The 17,517-nt window shown below is 50.1% G+C and overlaps 1 protein-coding gene across 7 annotated transcripts in view; it reads left to right on the top strand.

The window, feature by feature from the left end:
• LOC108414160 (ATP-dependent translocase ABCB1-like) overlaps positions 1 to 4,463 on the top strand; it is a 57,755-nt gene extending 53,292 nt beyond the window's left edge. For 6 of the 7 annotated variants that reach the window (XM_017686979.2, XM_017686980.2, XM_017686978.2 and 3 more), the window contains exons 27-29: positions 8 to 214; positions 322 to 468; positions 3,262 to 4,463. In XM_017686979.2, coding sequence (XP_017542468.1) covers positions 8 to 214; positions 322 to 468; positions 3,262 to 3,459 — 552 coding nt within the window. In that variant the 3' untranslated portion in view covers positions 3,460 to 4,463. Of the gene's footprint in view, positions 1 to 7; positions 215 to 321; positions 469 to 2,301; positions 2,456 to 3,261 lie in introns of those variants that run through there. The other variant, XM_037537079.1, reaches the window with a different exon arrangement.
• Positions 4,464 to 17,517: the final 13,054 nt, after the last annotated feature.

The following is a 17,517-nucleotide window of genomic DNA, read 5'->3' as shown; positions in this document are numbered from 1 at the left end:
CTCTCAGTTTGCAGATGGGACAGACACTCGGACGCTCAATCTTGCGTGGCTGCGCTCTCAGCTGGGCCTGGTCTCTCAGGAGCCCATTCTGTTTGACTGTACCATTGCTGAGAACATCCAGTATGGAGACAACAGTCGTGTGGTCAGTCAGGAAGAGATTGTGGAGGCTGCTAAAAATGCCAATATCCATGACTTTGTACTCAGCCTGCCAGAGGTACAAAGAGTGGTTTAGCAGGAATATGTTAATATTATGAAATGCTTTTATTGAGTTCTCATGGGCTTTTAGGCTTTATATTTTTATGAACTATATTTTTTTTCCAGAAATATAACACACGTGTGGGAGATAAAGGCACTCAGTTGTCTGGAGGGCAGAAACAGAGGATAGCCATCGCTCGAGCTCTGGTCCGCAAACCCAGAGTGCTGTTGCTGGATGAAGCCACTTCAGCTCTGGACACGGAGAGTGAGAAGGTCAGTGAGAGGCTCACGGTCAGCTTTAGCATACTATCTGTTTGTGGTCAAATCTATGCACAAACCTAAGCATATTTTGATGTATGCACAATTGGATTAACAATCTAACATAACCCCTTGGTAATAATTTGGAAACATACAAATATTATTTTTCTAACTGAAGCAAATGAGTTATATAAAGTGTTCAATCAGAAAGCAGCTCTTAAAGGACAGGGTTACTCATTTCTGTACAAATTAATTGCTGAAATATAAACAACTTACTGACTCAGTGGTGATGGGAACCAGGCGTGGCCATGACTACAACACAGATATAGACACTTTATTTACCATCCAGAACCACCAGAGAATCTACACAAGTCTTCTGAGCTTATATGGAATGTTGATGATGGAAAACAGTGGAAAATCTGGAATAATGAGTTTTCTTTGGGGACTATTTTGCCGCACAGCGCCCTGCATGTCTCCCTCCACCATGAATGGAGTTGAAGTTCTTTCAACTCTCATAAAACAGCGTCTCAGTCATCAGGCAGTGAATTCAGAACCAGTTCATGTAGGAACTTTCTGTAGGAGCTTTTAGAGGGACGTCTGGTTCCCATCACCATCACTGTGAGGAGCTTTTAGAGGGACGTCTGGTTCCCATCACCACCACTGTGAACAGCTCTGACTCGGTACGTTCCTCTAGAAACCAAACGGCTCTGAACAGCTCTGATTATATTGAAACCTGAAATATGAAATGCCCCCAGCGAGCTGTGAAGAGATGACCAAGTTAACAACTGAATAAGGAGTTTCTTGCATTACAGTATTTGTATGATGATGACATGACTGAGAAATGTAGTAGACTGAGGTACAAATTCAACTGCTGTATGGGCTCTTTAGGAGGGCTGGTGACCACGGTGACCACAAGGTGGCGGTGTTATTCTGGATGCCTCTGAATCTGTAGCAAAAACCTTGAAACATGCATAAAACAAATACCATCTCTCTTTGTTTGCTTTAATGTGACTGTGCTCATTTCTGAGGTATTGTATTTATAGACAGCCGTAAAGTTTCCTTTTCTGTGTCTTCTCATTGTTCATGTTATGCAGATGACATTTGCCCTAAAGTGTTAAAAAGGTTTTTTCCACTGTGTGTTCAAATTCAAGAACTGGTTGATTTTCCACCTTCTTAAGAGACAAAATAACAGCTAATTATTGAATTGTCTTTTTGATCATTTTATGACACTTTTGTCTCTAATTTGATTAATTAGTTGAGGGAGAGTGGCACAACCTGTGAATTTTGGCTTTTGTGAAATATTTTTTTTAATACTTAAGTTTCAATAATCATGTTTTTACACAATCAACATAAACATCTCTGCTACAAACGAACACCTGAGCTTTGTTTCCAGCTCCTACTGTTCAGTGCAAGTCCACCCAAAATGAGGGAAGTGCCGTTCCAGTTTGGTTCACTGTAACAGACAGAGGGTCAGTTTAACACCTGCTAGAAACATCTGACCAATCAGTGCAAACAGAGTTAATTCAGCTTTATTCAAATATGTTTTACAGCCAAACTGCATCATATATTATCAACTATCAGACAGACAGACAGACAGACAGACAGACAGACAGACAGACAGATCCGCTGATTCACACATCAGATTATATATGAACGCTGACTGAGTCTGAGAGTCAAACAGTGGCAGATTTATTTTAGTCCAGTGAATAAAACTATCAGTGAAATATGAACATTGTTTCTGAATAACTGCAGCTTTACCAGCTGAACTTATTAAAGACCAGAACATCGACGTCTGAGAGGCTCTAATCAAGCAGAAAATCCCTGATTTCAGATGTTTCTCTGTTTCAGTGTAAATCCTGCGTAAATGGATCAAACAGACCGAACGAGCTTTATTAGTCTGTGTGTACTGAAGGTGTCTGAACTGTAACGCTGCGTAAGGACTGACCCCGCAGTGGGGAGGCTGGACTGAGCCCGGCTGTGAGCTGGTCAGCTGCTTCTAAACGGGGCTGCGCTGTAGAAGAAAATGGAGATTAAAGTGATTTCAGGCTGGATTCTGTGATTCACATGAACAGCTCAGTAACCGAAAAACCTGTGTTCAGAAAAATGACTCACATGCCCTGAAAACACTCAGATCTCTTTAAAACGCTGAGCAGCCGCTCTGAGTTTTGGTGGGAGGCGGCTGGGAGGTGTGATGTGATGTAAAAACTTTTCACAGGTGAGCTTCATATTATTCAGTGATCTGACACATTAGCTTATTAAGATAATTAACATAATCTTAGCTCCTTACTGTTTGAGCTGACGTTAAATTATACAGTGCGCTTTTCTGCAGTCAGTTGTTCACAGATGTCTACAGTTACACAAAATCACGTGTAGAATCAAATAAGAGCAAGAACACTCATTCTATGGAGGCTAGCACAAATGCTAATAACATTAGCTTCCTAACAAGTCGGCGTATGGCGCATCGCTCTAGTTCTTATTCTGGTGTTCTTGATGTAATAGTGGCTGGGGAGTTAATCCTCATCTGGAAGAATAAAGACTTGGCTGAATTGTAGCTTCAGCAGAGAGAGAGGAGAATGTAATCAAGTACTGATCTTCAACAGGAACCAAAAACCCTTGAGAACCCTTTTAGCTAAGCGTATGCACTAAAATGTTGTACAGACGTTCCTCAGTCGCCTTCTGCAGCACACAAGGCCATCATTAAATATAAGATCACAGCACTGAATTACGGGTTCAATATTTAGAGTCAAATAAAACACAGGTTACTTTGATAATGACCATTTTTAAAGTCCTGCCTTCATTGTTCTGCAGGTTGTGCAGAAAGCTCTGGACGACGCCCGCCAGGGACGAACCTGCATCGTCATCGCCCATCGCTTGACCACCATCCAGAATGCTGACATCATTGCGGTCATTCAGAACGGCCAGGTGGCCGAGCAGGGCACGCACAGCGAGCTAATGGCCAAACAGGGGGCATATTATGCCCTGGTCAACGCACAGATCGCTCACTAACTGTTACCTTATTAGCCTAAACTTGTCGACTGTCCAGTTGTACAGTGAAGGTCATTTTATATGCCTGTATTTTCCCAATCCAAGTCTTGGACTACCACTGGAATTTTGAGCTTCTCATTGTTTTAGCAGACAACATGAGATCATATCTACATCCTGCGTTACTTTGCTGGCCATCCACATCTGAAATAGCTCAGTTAGTAAGTAAGTAAGTAAGTAAAACTTTATTTATATAGCACTTTTCCAGAGTGACTCACAAAGTGCTTTACAAAATACTTACGAATAAAATACAAGACAATTAAGATCATTATGATCATTTACTCAAATAAGTAATACACACAGTTTAAATACTCAAATGCACACCGACTTATAAAGCACATCAATCAAAAGCTGTTAAAAACAAGAGAATAAAAATTAGTCTTTAAACAAATCAAGAACCTTAGTTGATTCAGAGAGTCTGACATCAGTAGGAAGATTATTCCACAATTTTGGGGCATAAACTGCGAAAGCCCGGTCCCCCTGTGATTTTTAGTTAGTACGTGGAACAGTTAGTAACCCCCGATTTGAAGACCTTAAAGTTCTCGCGCTATGAAGAGGACGTAGGAGCTCAGTGATCTATGCTGGAGCCTCGTTATGAACAGCCTGATAAGCATTCAAATTTTAAAATCAATTCTATAGCTTACAGGCAGCCAGTGTAGAGAAGCCAATACTGGTGTAATATGTTCCCTGCGCTTTGTCCCAGTGAGAAAACGAGCAGCTGCATTTTGAACAAGCTGTAGACGATCCACCTCTCTGACTCAGACAAGTAAATAAGGCACTGCAGTGATCCAAACGGGTGGAGACAAAAGCATGAATCATTTTTTCAATGAAGGAAACTTTTAACTTTACTAATATTTCTAAGTTGAAAAAAGCAGGATTGAAGAAGCTTCTGTTAGAACATATGTATATAAATACCACACAGTCCTTTAATGAGATTCACTGATTAAAAGCTTTCATAAAATTCTCAATGTCTTTACTAATTTATACATAGATTTAATATTTAAGGTTATTGGTGGTTTGAAGAATAATCCTTTGCACTCAAAGGTTCTTTGACAAACCTTAGCATGCTTGGAGAATCCCAATCTGTCCTTAAATCTGGAAAATTGGAAAGGGAATTCTCCTGATTAAAAACAAAAAAAAATCAGCATAATTAAGTCTTTAAGATGTAAACAGAGCCATTCAGAGCCGTTCAGTTTCTAAAGGAACGTACCGAGTCAGAGCTGTTCACAGTGGTGGTGATGGGAACCAGACGTCTCCCTCTAAAAGCTCCTACAGAAAGTTTCTACATGAACTGGTTCTGAATTCACTGCCTGATGACTGAGACGCTGTTTTATGAGAGTTTAGAGAACTTCAACTCCATTCATGGTGGAGGGAGACATGCAGGGCGCTGTGCGGCAAAATAGTCCCCAAAGAAAACTCACTATTCCAGATTTTCCACTGTTTTCCATCATCAACATTCCATATAAGCTCAGAAGACTCGTGTAGGTTCTCTGGTGGTCTGATCCGTTTCACACCAAACCCTCTGAACTTCTCTGAATCTCTCTGATTACACTTCACACATTGAGTTAGGGTGAATTTGGGGAAAAAAATTGAAATGTCATTTCATTTTAATTGAAAAACCAGGCTTCAAGTGCTTCAGGCTTCAAGTGGAACCCTTATTTTTGAAGTGTCTGTTGGATCAGGCACAGCAAAAGGAGGCTTATTCCAAGCCAACCCAGTTTGGGCTCAGTGTTTCATCACTGTCTTAGAAAATTGTCTCTTTATTATTTTTTACCTCTAACTCGTTTTTCCTCTTTTTCCTTTTCTAACTGTCCTTCACACAGTTTGAGTGTTTTATATTGAACAAACATTAAACAAACGCTCCACTAATGTTCTTTAAAAGATAGGAGTGGTTCTGCTTCTTCCTGGAAAGTTACCATTTTAAAGATCAGAGGTTTGATTAATAAAGTAACAGTAACAATAACAGAGAAATGTGATTTTTTTAAAATGAAGCTACTTATTTTTGAAAAATTCCTAGTAGGTTCCTGATGAGATTTTGTACTTCTACATTCAACAGTTTAAACACAAGCACACCACAGCACACCACAACACACCACAACACACCACAGCACAGCACACCACAGCACACCACAACACACCACAACACAGCACAGCACACCACAGCACACCACAGCACACCACAACACACCACAGCACAGCACAGCACACCACAGCACAACACACCACAGCACACCACAACACACCACAGCACACCACAGCACAACACACCACAGCACAACACACCACAGCACACCACAGCACACCACAACACACCACAGCACACCACAGCACACCACAACACACCACAGCACACCAGAACACACCACAACACACCACAGCACACCAGACCACAGCACACCACAGCACATCACACCACAGCACACCACACCACACCACAGCACAGCACATCACAGCACACCACAACACACCACAACACACCACAGCACAGCACACCACAACACAACACACCACAGCACACCACAGCACACCACACCACAGCACAGCACACCACAGCACACCACAACACACCACAGCACACCACAGCACACCACAGGACACCACAAAACAGCACACCACAGCACAGCACACCACAACACACCACAACACACCACAGCACAGCACACCATAGCACAACACACCACAGCACACCACAGCACACCACAACACAGCACAGCACACCACAGCACACCACAGCACCCCACAGCACACCACAACACACCACAGCACAACACAGCACAACACACCACAACACAGCACACCACACCACAACACACCACAGCACACCACAACACACCACAGCACAGTACACCACAGCACAACACACCACAGCACACCACAACACAGCACAGCACACCACAACACACCACAGCACACCACAACACACCAGAACACACCACAGCACAGCACACCACAGCACAACCCACCACAGCACACCACAGCACACCACAACACACCACACCACAGCACACCACAGCACACCACAACACAGCACACCACACCACAACACACCACAGCACACCACAACACACCACAGCACAGCACACCACAGCACACCACAGCACAGTACACCACACCACAACACACCACAGCACACCACAACACAGCACAGCACACCACAACACACCACAGCACACCACAGCACACCACAACACACCAGAACACACCACAGCACAGCACACCACAACACAGCACAGCACACCACAACACACCACAGCACACCACAGCACACCACAACACACCAGAACACACCACAGCACAGCACACCACAGCACAACCCACCACAGCACACCACAGCACACCACAACACACCACAGCACAGCACACCACACCACAACACACCACAACACAGCACAACACACCACAGCACACCACACAACAACACACCACAACACAGCACAACACACCACACCATAACACACCACAACACAGCACAACACACCACAACACACCACAGCACACCACAACGCACCACAGCACACCACAACACACCACACCCCAGCACACCACAGCACCCCACAGCACAACACTGCACACCACAACGCACCACAGCACAGCACACCACAACACAGCACACCACAGCACAGCACACCACAACACACCACAACACACCACAGCACAGCACACCACAGCACAACACACCACAGCACACCACAGCACACCACAACACAGCACAGCACACCACAGCACACCACAGCACCCCACAGCACACCACAACACACCACAGCACAACACACCACAACACACCACAACACAGCACACCACACCACAACACACCACAGCACACCACAACACACCACAGCACAGTACACCACAGCACAACACACCACAGCACACCACAACACAGCACAGCACACCACAACACACCACAGCACACCACAGCACACCACAACACACCAGAACACACCACAGCACAGCACACCACAGCACAACCCACCACAGCACACCACAGCACACCACAACACACCACACCACAGCACACCACAGCACACCACAACACAGCACACCACACCACAACACACCACAGCACACCACAACACACCACAGCACAGCACACCACAGCACACCACAGCACAGTACACCACAGCACAACACACCACAGCACACCACAACACAGCACAGCACACCACAACACACCACAGCACACCACAGCACACCACAACACACCAGAACACACCACAGCACAGCACACCACAACACAGCACAGCACACCACAACACACCACAGCACACCACAGCACACCACAACACACCAGAACACACCACAGCACAGCACACCACAGCACAACCCACCACAGCACACCACAACACACCACAGCACAGCACACCACACCACAACACACCACAACACAGCACAACACACCACAGCACACCACACAACAACACACCACAACACAGCACAACACACCACACCATAACACACCACAACACAGCACAACACACCACAACACACCACAGCACACCACAACGCACCACAGCACAGCACACCACAACACACCACACCCCAGCACACCACAGCACCCCACAGCACAACACTGCACACCACAACGCACCACAGCACAGCACACCACAACACAGCACACCACAGCACAGCACACCACAACACACCACAACACACCACAGCACAGCACACCACAGCACAACACACCACAGCACACCACAGCACACCACAACACAGCACAGCACACCACAGCACACCACAGCACCCCACAGCACACCACAACACACCACAGCACAACACACCACAACACACCACAACACAGCACACCACACCACAACACACCACAGCACACCACAACACACCACAGCACAGTACACCACAGCACAACACACCACAGCACACCACAACACAGCACAGCACACCACAACACACCACAGCACACCACAGCACACCACAACACACCAGAACACACCACAGCACAGCACACCACAGCACAACACACCACAGCACACCACAGCACACCACAACACACCACACCACAGCACACCACAGCACACCACAACACAGCACACCACACCACAACACACCACAGCACACCACAACACACCACAGCACAGCACACCACAGCACACCACAGCACAGTACACCACAGCACAACACACCACAGCACACCACAACACAGCACAGCACACCACAACACACCACAGCACACCACAGCACACCACAACACACCAGAACACACCACAGCACAGCACACCACAACACAGCACAGCACACCATAACACACCACAGCACACCACAGCACAACACACAACACCATAACACACCACAACACACCACAACACACCACAGCACACCACAACGCACCACAGCACAGCACACCACAACAAACCACACCCCAGCACACCACAGCACCCCACAGCACAACACTGCACACCACAACGCACCACAGCACAGCACACCACAACACACCACAGCACACCACACCACAGCACCCCACAGCACACCACAACACACCACAGCACACCACAACACACCACAGCACACCACAGCACACCACAACACACCACAGCACAGCACACCACAACACACCACACGCCAGCACACCACAGCACCCCACAGCACAACACTGCACACCACAACGCACCACAGCACAGCACACCACAACACAGCACACCACAGCACAGCACACCACAACACACCACAACACACCACAGCACAGCACACCACAGCACAACACACCACAGCACACCACAGCACACCACAACACAGCACAGCACACCACAGCACACCACAGCACCCCACAGCACACCACAACACACCACAGCACAACACACCACAACACACCACAACACAGCACACCACACCACAACACACCACAGCACACCACAACACACCACAGCACAGTACACCACAGCACAACACACCACAGCACACCACAACACAGCACAGCACACCACAACACACCACAGCACACCACAGCACACCACAACACACCAGAACACACCACAGCACAGCACACCACAGCACAACCCACCACAGCACACCACAGCACACCACAACACACCACACCACAGCACACCACAGCACACCACAACACAGCACACCACACCACAACACACCACAGCACACCACAACACAGCACAGCACAGCACACCACAGCACACCACAGCACAGTACACCACAGCACAACACACCACAGCACACCACAACACAGCACAGCACACCACAACACACCACAGCACACCACAGCACACCACAACACACCAGAACACACCACAGCACACCACAACACAGCACAGCACACCACAACACACCACAGCACACCACAGCACACCACAACACACCAGAACACACCACAGCACAGCACACCACAGCACAACCCACCACAGCACACCACAACACACCACAGCACACCACACCACAACACACCACAACACAGCACAACACACCACAGCACACCACACAACAACACACCACAACACAGCACAACACACCACACCATAACACACCACAACACAGCACAACACACCACAACACACCACAGCACACCACAACGCACCACAGCACAGCACACCACAACACACCACACCCCAGCACACCACAGCACCCCACAGCACAACACTGCACACCACAACGCACCACAGCACAGCACACCACAACACAGCACACCACAGCACAGCACACCACAACACACCACAACACACCACAGCACAGCACACCACAGCACAACACACCACAGCACACCACAGCACACCACAACACAGCACAGCACACCACAGCACACCACAGCACCCCACAGCACACCACAACACACCACAGCACAACACACCACAACACACCACAACACAGCACACCACACCACAACACACCACAGCACACCACAACACACCACACCACACCACAACACACCACAACACACCACAGCACACCACAGCACACCACAACACACCAGAACACACCACAGCACAGCACACCACAGCACAACACACCACAGCACACCACAGCACACCACAACACACCACACCACAGCACACCACAGCACACCACAACACAGCACACCACACCACAACACACCACAGCACACCACAACACACCACAGCACAGCACACCACAGCACACCACAGCACAGTACACCACAGCACAACACACCACAGCACACCACAACACAGCACACCACACCACAACACACCACAGCACACCACAACACACCACAGCACAGCACACCACAGCACACCACAGCACAGTACACCACAGCACAACACACCACAGCACACCACAACACAGCACAGCACACCACAACACACCACAGCACACCACAGCACACCACAACACACCAGAACACACCACAGCACAGCACACCACAACACAGCACAGCACACCACAACACACCACAGCACACCACAGCACACCACAACACACCAGAACACACCACAGCACAGCACACCACAGCACAACCCACCACAGCACACCACAGCACACCACAACACACCACAGCACAGCACACCACACCACAACACACCACAACACAGCACAACACACCACAGCACACCACACAACAACACACCACAACACAGCACAACACACCACACCATAACACACCACAACACAGCACAACACACCACAACACACCACAGCACACCACAACGCACCACAGCACAGCACACCACAACAAACCACACCCCAGCACACCACAGCACCCCACAGCACAACACTGCACACCACAACGCACCACAGCACAGCACACCACAACACACCACAGCACACCACACCACAGCACCCCACAGCACACCACAACACACCACAGCACACCACAGCACACCACAACACACCACAGCACACCACAACACACCACAGCACACCACAACACACCACAGCACACCACAGCACACCACAACACACCACAGCACACCACAGCACACCACAACACACCACAACACACCACAGCACAGCACACCACACCACAACACACCACAACACAGCACAACACACCACAGCACACCACACAACAACACACCACAACACAGCACAACACACCACAACACACCACACCACACCATAACACACCACAACACAGCACAACACACCACAACACACCACAACACACCACAGCACACCACAGCACACCACAACGCACCACAGCACACCACTGCACACCACAACGCACCACAGCACAGCACACCACAACACACCACAGCACACCACACCACAGCACCCCACAGCACACCACAATGCACCACAGCACACCACTGCACACCACAACGCACCACACCATAACACACCACAACACAGCACAACACAACACACCACACCCCAGCACACCACAGCACCCCACAGCACCCCACAGCACACCACTGCACACCACAACGCACCACAGCACAGCACACCACAACACACCACAGCACACCACACCACAGCACCCCACAGCACACCACAGCACACCACAACACACCACAGCACACCACAACACACCACAGCACACCACAGCACACCACAGCACAGCACACCACACCACAACACACCACAGCACACCACAACACACCACAGCACACCACATCACCCCACAGCACACCACAACACACCACAACACACCACAGCACACCACAGCACACCACAGCACCCCACAGCACAGCACACCACAAGACACCACACCACAGCACACCACAGCACACCACAACACACCACAGCACAGCACACCACAACACACCACAGCACACCACAACACACCACAGCACACCACAGCACCCCACAGCACACCACAACACACCACAACACACCACAGCACACCACAGCACACCACAGCACCCCACAGCACAGCACACCACAAGACACCACACCCCAGCACACCACAGCACCCCACAGCACACCGCAGCACACCACAACACACCACAGCAGAGCACACCACAGCACACCACAACACACCACAGCACACCACAACACAACACACCACAGCACACCACAACACACCACAGCACACCACACCACAGCACACCACAGCACCCCACAGCACACCACAGCACACCACAACACACCACACCACAGCACACCACACAACACCACAGCACACCACAGCACACCACAGTACACCACAGCACACCACAACACAGCACACCACAGCACAACACACAACAGCACACCACAACATACCACAGCACACCACAACACACCACAGCACAACACACCACAGCACACCACAACAAACCACAGCACACCACAGCACACCACACCACAACACACCACACCACAGCACAACACACCACAACACACCACAGCACACCACACCACAACACACCACAGCACACCACAGCACAACACACCACAGCACACCACAGCACAGCACACCACAGCACAACACACCACAGCACACCACAGCACACCACAGCACAGCACAACACACCACAGCACACCACAACACACCACAGCACACCACAGCACACCACAACACACCACAACACACGACAGCACACCACAGCACAACACACGACAGCACACCACAGCACAGCACACCACAGCACAACACACCACAACACACCACAGCACACCACAGCACAACACACCACAGCACAACACACCACAGCACAACACACCACAGCACACCACAGCACACCACAACACACCACAGCACACCACAGCACACCACAACACACCACAGCACACCAGAACACACCACAACACACCACAACACACCACAGCACACCACAGCACACCACACCACAGCACACCACACCACAACACACCACAGCACATCACACCACAGCACACCACAGCACACCACACCACAGCACACCACAACACACCACAGCACAACACACCACAGCACAACACACCATAGCACACCACAACACACCACAGCACACCACACCACAGCACACCACACCACAACACACCACAGCACATCACACCACAGCACACCACAGCACACCACACCACAACACACCACAGCACATCACACCACAGCACACCACACCACAACACACCACAACACACCACACCACAACACACCACAGCACAACACACCACAGCACACCACAACACACCACAGCACACCACAGCACACCACACCACAACACACCACAGCACACCACACCACAGCACACCACAGCACAGTGATTCTTGAGAATCAAACTAATGTTGAAAGAAACATTTTTACTTAGATCACAGCTATGAAATGACCCCAGTAAGCTATTTAGAGATTAGCCAGGCAAAAACTTGGTTCTTCAGGGTTCTTTTGTAAAGGGAATGGTTCTGCTTTTATTGTGATCTCAAGCTTATAACAAAAGCAGAACCCTTTTTGCTACTATTTAGAACCACACATTCTCCATAAATCTGAAGAACCATTTCATCATGCAAAGAACCATTTAATCAGGCAAATAGGCCTTACAGAACTCATGGTTCTAAATAGAACTTGCCTTTACTAAAGAACCTTTGAAGAACTATCTATGATTGTAGTAGACACCTCAAAAGGGGAAAAGTCCTATTTTTGGCACTAATTTCATTTTTTTATTTATTAATTTTATTATCATTATTATTAATTACAAATAATGTGAGTTTATCAGGCGTGAGGTGACAGAATCACCCGCTCCAAAGCATCATGCCAGAGTTTGGCCTTTCTGACTCAACATTCGTTCTAAAAATGCACTGAAAACAGTGACGTGTGGAAAAACCTATTTTTTAACTTTTTTAAGTGCATTGTTCTTTTCATTCTTTAAGGGGAATTCCACCAATATTTCAAGATTCACTTTAAGAGCGGTTTGGTGTGAAGTGGTTCAGATGTCTTTACAGTGGTGGTGATGGGAACCAGCCGTCGCCATGACTACAACATAGATATAGACACTTTATTTTCTAGGGGTAGGGAAAACCCGATTTATAGATGCATCACAATGCAAGCATGGACGATTCTGAATCCATTCACAAATTTCAAAAATTGATTTTCTAAATCTTTAATTTATACCGTAATGTTGCTGGAACACAAAAGGCAGAATTTGAAAGAGCGGAAGTGCAGCACCCAGACAGTCTGAGATGAACACATAACAAAAACACCACTGGATGAGTGGAAAATCCTCTGTTTAAAGCCAGGGTCAGGAGTCACAACAGAAACAATGAAAAACAGCCATTTGGTCCTTTCAGCAGAAATCAAACCATCTTGGGCCACAATATTTAGGGCCCAGTGTATCTCACAATGTTATATAAATATGAAGGAAAGCGCAACTCACTGCGCTTCACTGTGCTCTGCCCTGCACTTCACTGTGCTCTGTGCTGCTCTGCCCTGCACTTCACTGTGCTCTGTCCTGTGCTTCATTGTCTTCTGCACTGCTATCCCCTGCGCTTCACTGTGCTCTGCCCTGCGCTTCACTGTGCTCTGCCCTGCCCTGCTCTGCCCTGCGCTTCACTGTGCTCTGCCCTGCGCTTCACTGTGCTCTGCCCTGCCCTGCTCTTCCCTGCGCTTCACTGTGCTCTGCCCTGTGCTTCACTGTGCTCTCCCCTGCGCTTCACTGTGCTCTCCCCTGCGCTTCACTGTGCTCTGCCCTGCACTTTTCTGTGCTGCTCTGCACTTCACTGTGCTCTGCCCTGCCCTGCTCTGCACTTCACTGTGCTCTGCCCTGCCCTGCTCTGCACTTCACTGTGCCCTGCTCTGCCCTGCACTTCACTGTGCTCTGCTCTGCCCTGCTCTGCCCTGCACTTCACTGTGCTCTGCGCTGCTCTGCCCTGCACTTCACTGTGCTCTGCCCTGCCCTTCACTGTGTTCTGCCCTGATCTTCACTGTGCTCTGCCCTGCTCTGCCCTGCACTTCACTGTGCTCTGCCCTGCATTTCACTGTGCTCTGCCCTGCTCTACCCTGCACTTCACTGTGTTTTGCTCTGTGCTTTACTGTGTTCTGCCCTGCTCTGCCCTGCATTTCACTGTGCTCTGCTTTGCTCTGCCCTGCACTTCACTGTGTTCTTCCCTGCACTTCACTGTGCGCTGCCCTGCTCTGCCCGGCACTTCACTGTGCTCTGTGCTGCTCTGCCCTGCACTTCACTGTGCTCTGCCCTGCCCTTCACTGTGTTGTGCCCTGATCTTCACTGTGCTCTGCCATGCTCTGCCCTGCACTTCACTGTGCTTTGCCCTGTGCTTCACTGTGCTCTGCTCTGTGCTGCTCTGCCCTGCATTTCACTGTCCTCTGCCCTGCACTTCACTGTGCTCTGCCCTACTCTGCCCTGCGCTTCACTGTGCTCTGCCCTGCTCTGCCCTGCATTTCACTGTGCTCTGCCCTGCTCTACTCTGCACTTCACTGTGCTCTGCCCTGCGCTTCACTGTGTTCTGCTCTTTGCTTCACTGTGCTCTGCCTTGCTCTGCCCTTCACTTCACTGTGCTCTGCGCTGCTCTGCCCTGTGCTTCACTGTTCTCTGCACTGCACTTCACTGTGCTCTGCCCTGCTTTACCCTGCACTTCACTGTGCTCTGCCCTGCGCTTCACTGTGTTCTGCTCTGCGCTTCACTGTGCTCTGTCTTGCTCTGCCCTGCACTTCACTGTGCTCTGCCCTTCACTTCACTGTGCTCTGCGGTGCTCTGCCCTGTGCTTCACTGTGCTCTGCCCTGCCCTGCACTTAACTGTGCTCTGTGCTGCTCTGCCCTGCACTTCACTGTGCTATGCCCTGCCCTTCACTGTGCTCTGCCCTGATCTTCACTGTGCTCTGCCCTGCTCTCCCCTGCACTTCACTGTGCTTTGCCCTGCGCTTCACTGTGCTCTGCAGTGCTCTGCCCTGCACTTCACTTTGTTCTGCTCTGTGCTTCACTGTGCTCTGTGCTGCTCTGCCCTGCGCTTCACTGTCCTCTGCCCTACACTTCACTGTGCTCTGCCCTGCTCTGCCCTGCGCTTCACTGTCCTCTGCCCTACACTTCACTGTGCTCTGCCCTGCTCTTCCCTGCGCTTCACTGTGCTCTGCCCTGCTCTGCCCTGCGCTTCACTGTGCTCTGCCCTGCTCTGCCCTGCATTTCACTGTGCTCTGCCCTGCTCTGTCCTGCACTTCACTATGCTCTGCCCTGCTCTGCCCTGTGCTTCACTGTGTTATGCTCTGTGCTTCACTGTGCTCTGCCTTGCTCTGCCCTGCATTTCACTGTGCTATGCCCTGCCCTTCATTGTGCTCTGCCCTGATCTTCACTGTGCTCTGCCCTGCTCTCCCCTGCGCTTCACTGTGCTCTGCGCTTCACTGTGCTCTGCCCTGCTCTGCCCTGCATTTCACTGTGCTCTGCCCTGCTCTGTCCTGCACTTCACTGTGCTCTGCCCTGCTCTGCCCTGTGCTTCACTGTGTTCTGCTCTGTGCTTCACTGTGCTCTGCCTTGCTCTGCCCTGCATTTCACTGTGCTCTGCCCTGCATTTCACTGTGCTCTGCCCTGCTCTACCCTGCACTTCACTGTGTTTTGCTCTGTGCTTTACTGTGCTCTGCCCTGCTCTGCCCTGCATTTCACTGTGCTCTGCTTTGCTCTGCCCTGCACTTCACTGTGCTCTGCCCTGCACTTCACTGTGCGCTGCCCTGCTCTTCCCGGCACTTCACTGTGCTCTGTGCTGCTCTGCCCTGCACTTCACTGTGCTCTGCCCTGCCCTTCACTGTGTTGTGCCCTGATCTTCACTGTGCTCTGCCCTGCTCTGCCCTGTACTTCACTGTGCTTTGCCCTGTGCTTCACTGTGCTCTGCACTGCTCTGCCCTGCACTTCACTGTGTTCTGCTCTGTGCTGCTCTGCCCTGCATTTCAATGTCCTCTGCCCTGCACTTCACTGTCCTCTGCCCTACTCTGCCCTGCGCTTCACTGTGCTCTGCCCTGCTCTGCCCTGCATTTCACTGTGCTCTGCCCTGCTCTACCCTGCACTTCACTGTGCTCTGCCCTGCGCTTCACTGTGTTCTGCTCTGTGCTTCACTGTGCTCTGCCTTGCTCTGCCCTTCACTTCACTGTGCTCTGCGCTGCTCTGCCCTGTGCTTCACTGTTCTCTGCACTGCACTTCACTGTGCTCTGCAGTGCTCTGCCCTGCATTTCACTGTGCTCTGCCCTGCTTTACCCTGCACTTCACT

This window comes from Pygocentrus nattereri, chromosome 3 (genome assembly GCF_015220715.1).
Source record: "Pygocentrus nattereri isolate fPygNat1 chromosome 3, fPygNat1.pri, whole genome shotgun sequence".
Lineage (NCBI taxonomy): Eukaryota > Metazoa > Chordata > Actinopteri > Characiformes > Serrasalmidae > Pygocentrus > Pygocentrus nattereri.
The sequence above is the reverse complement of the archived record's forward strand: the minus strand, read 5'-3'. Positions and strand labels throughout refer to the sequence as shown.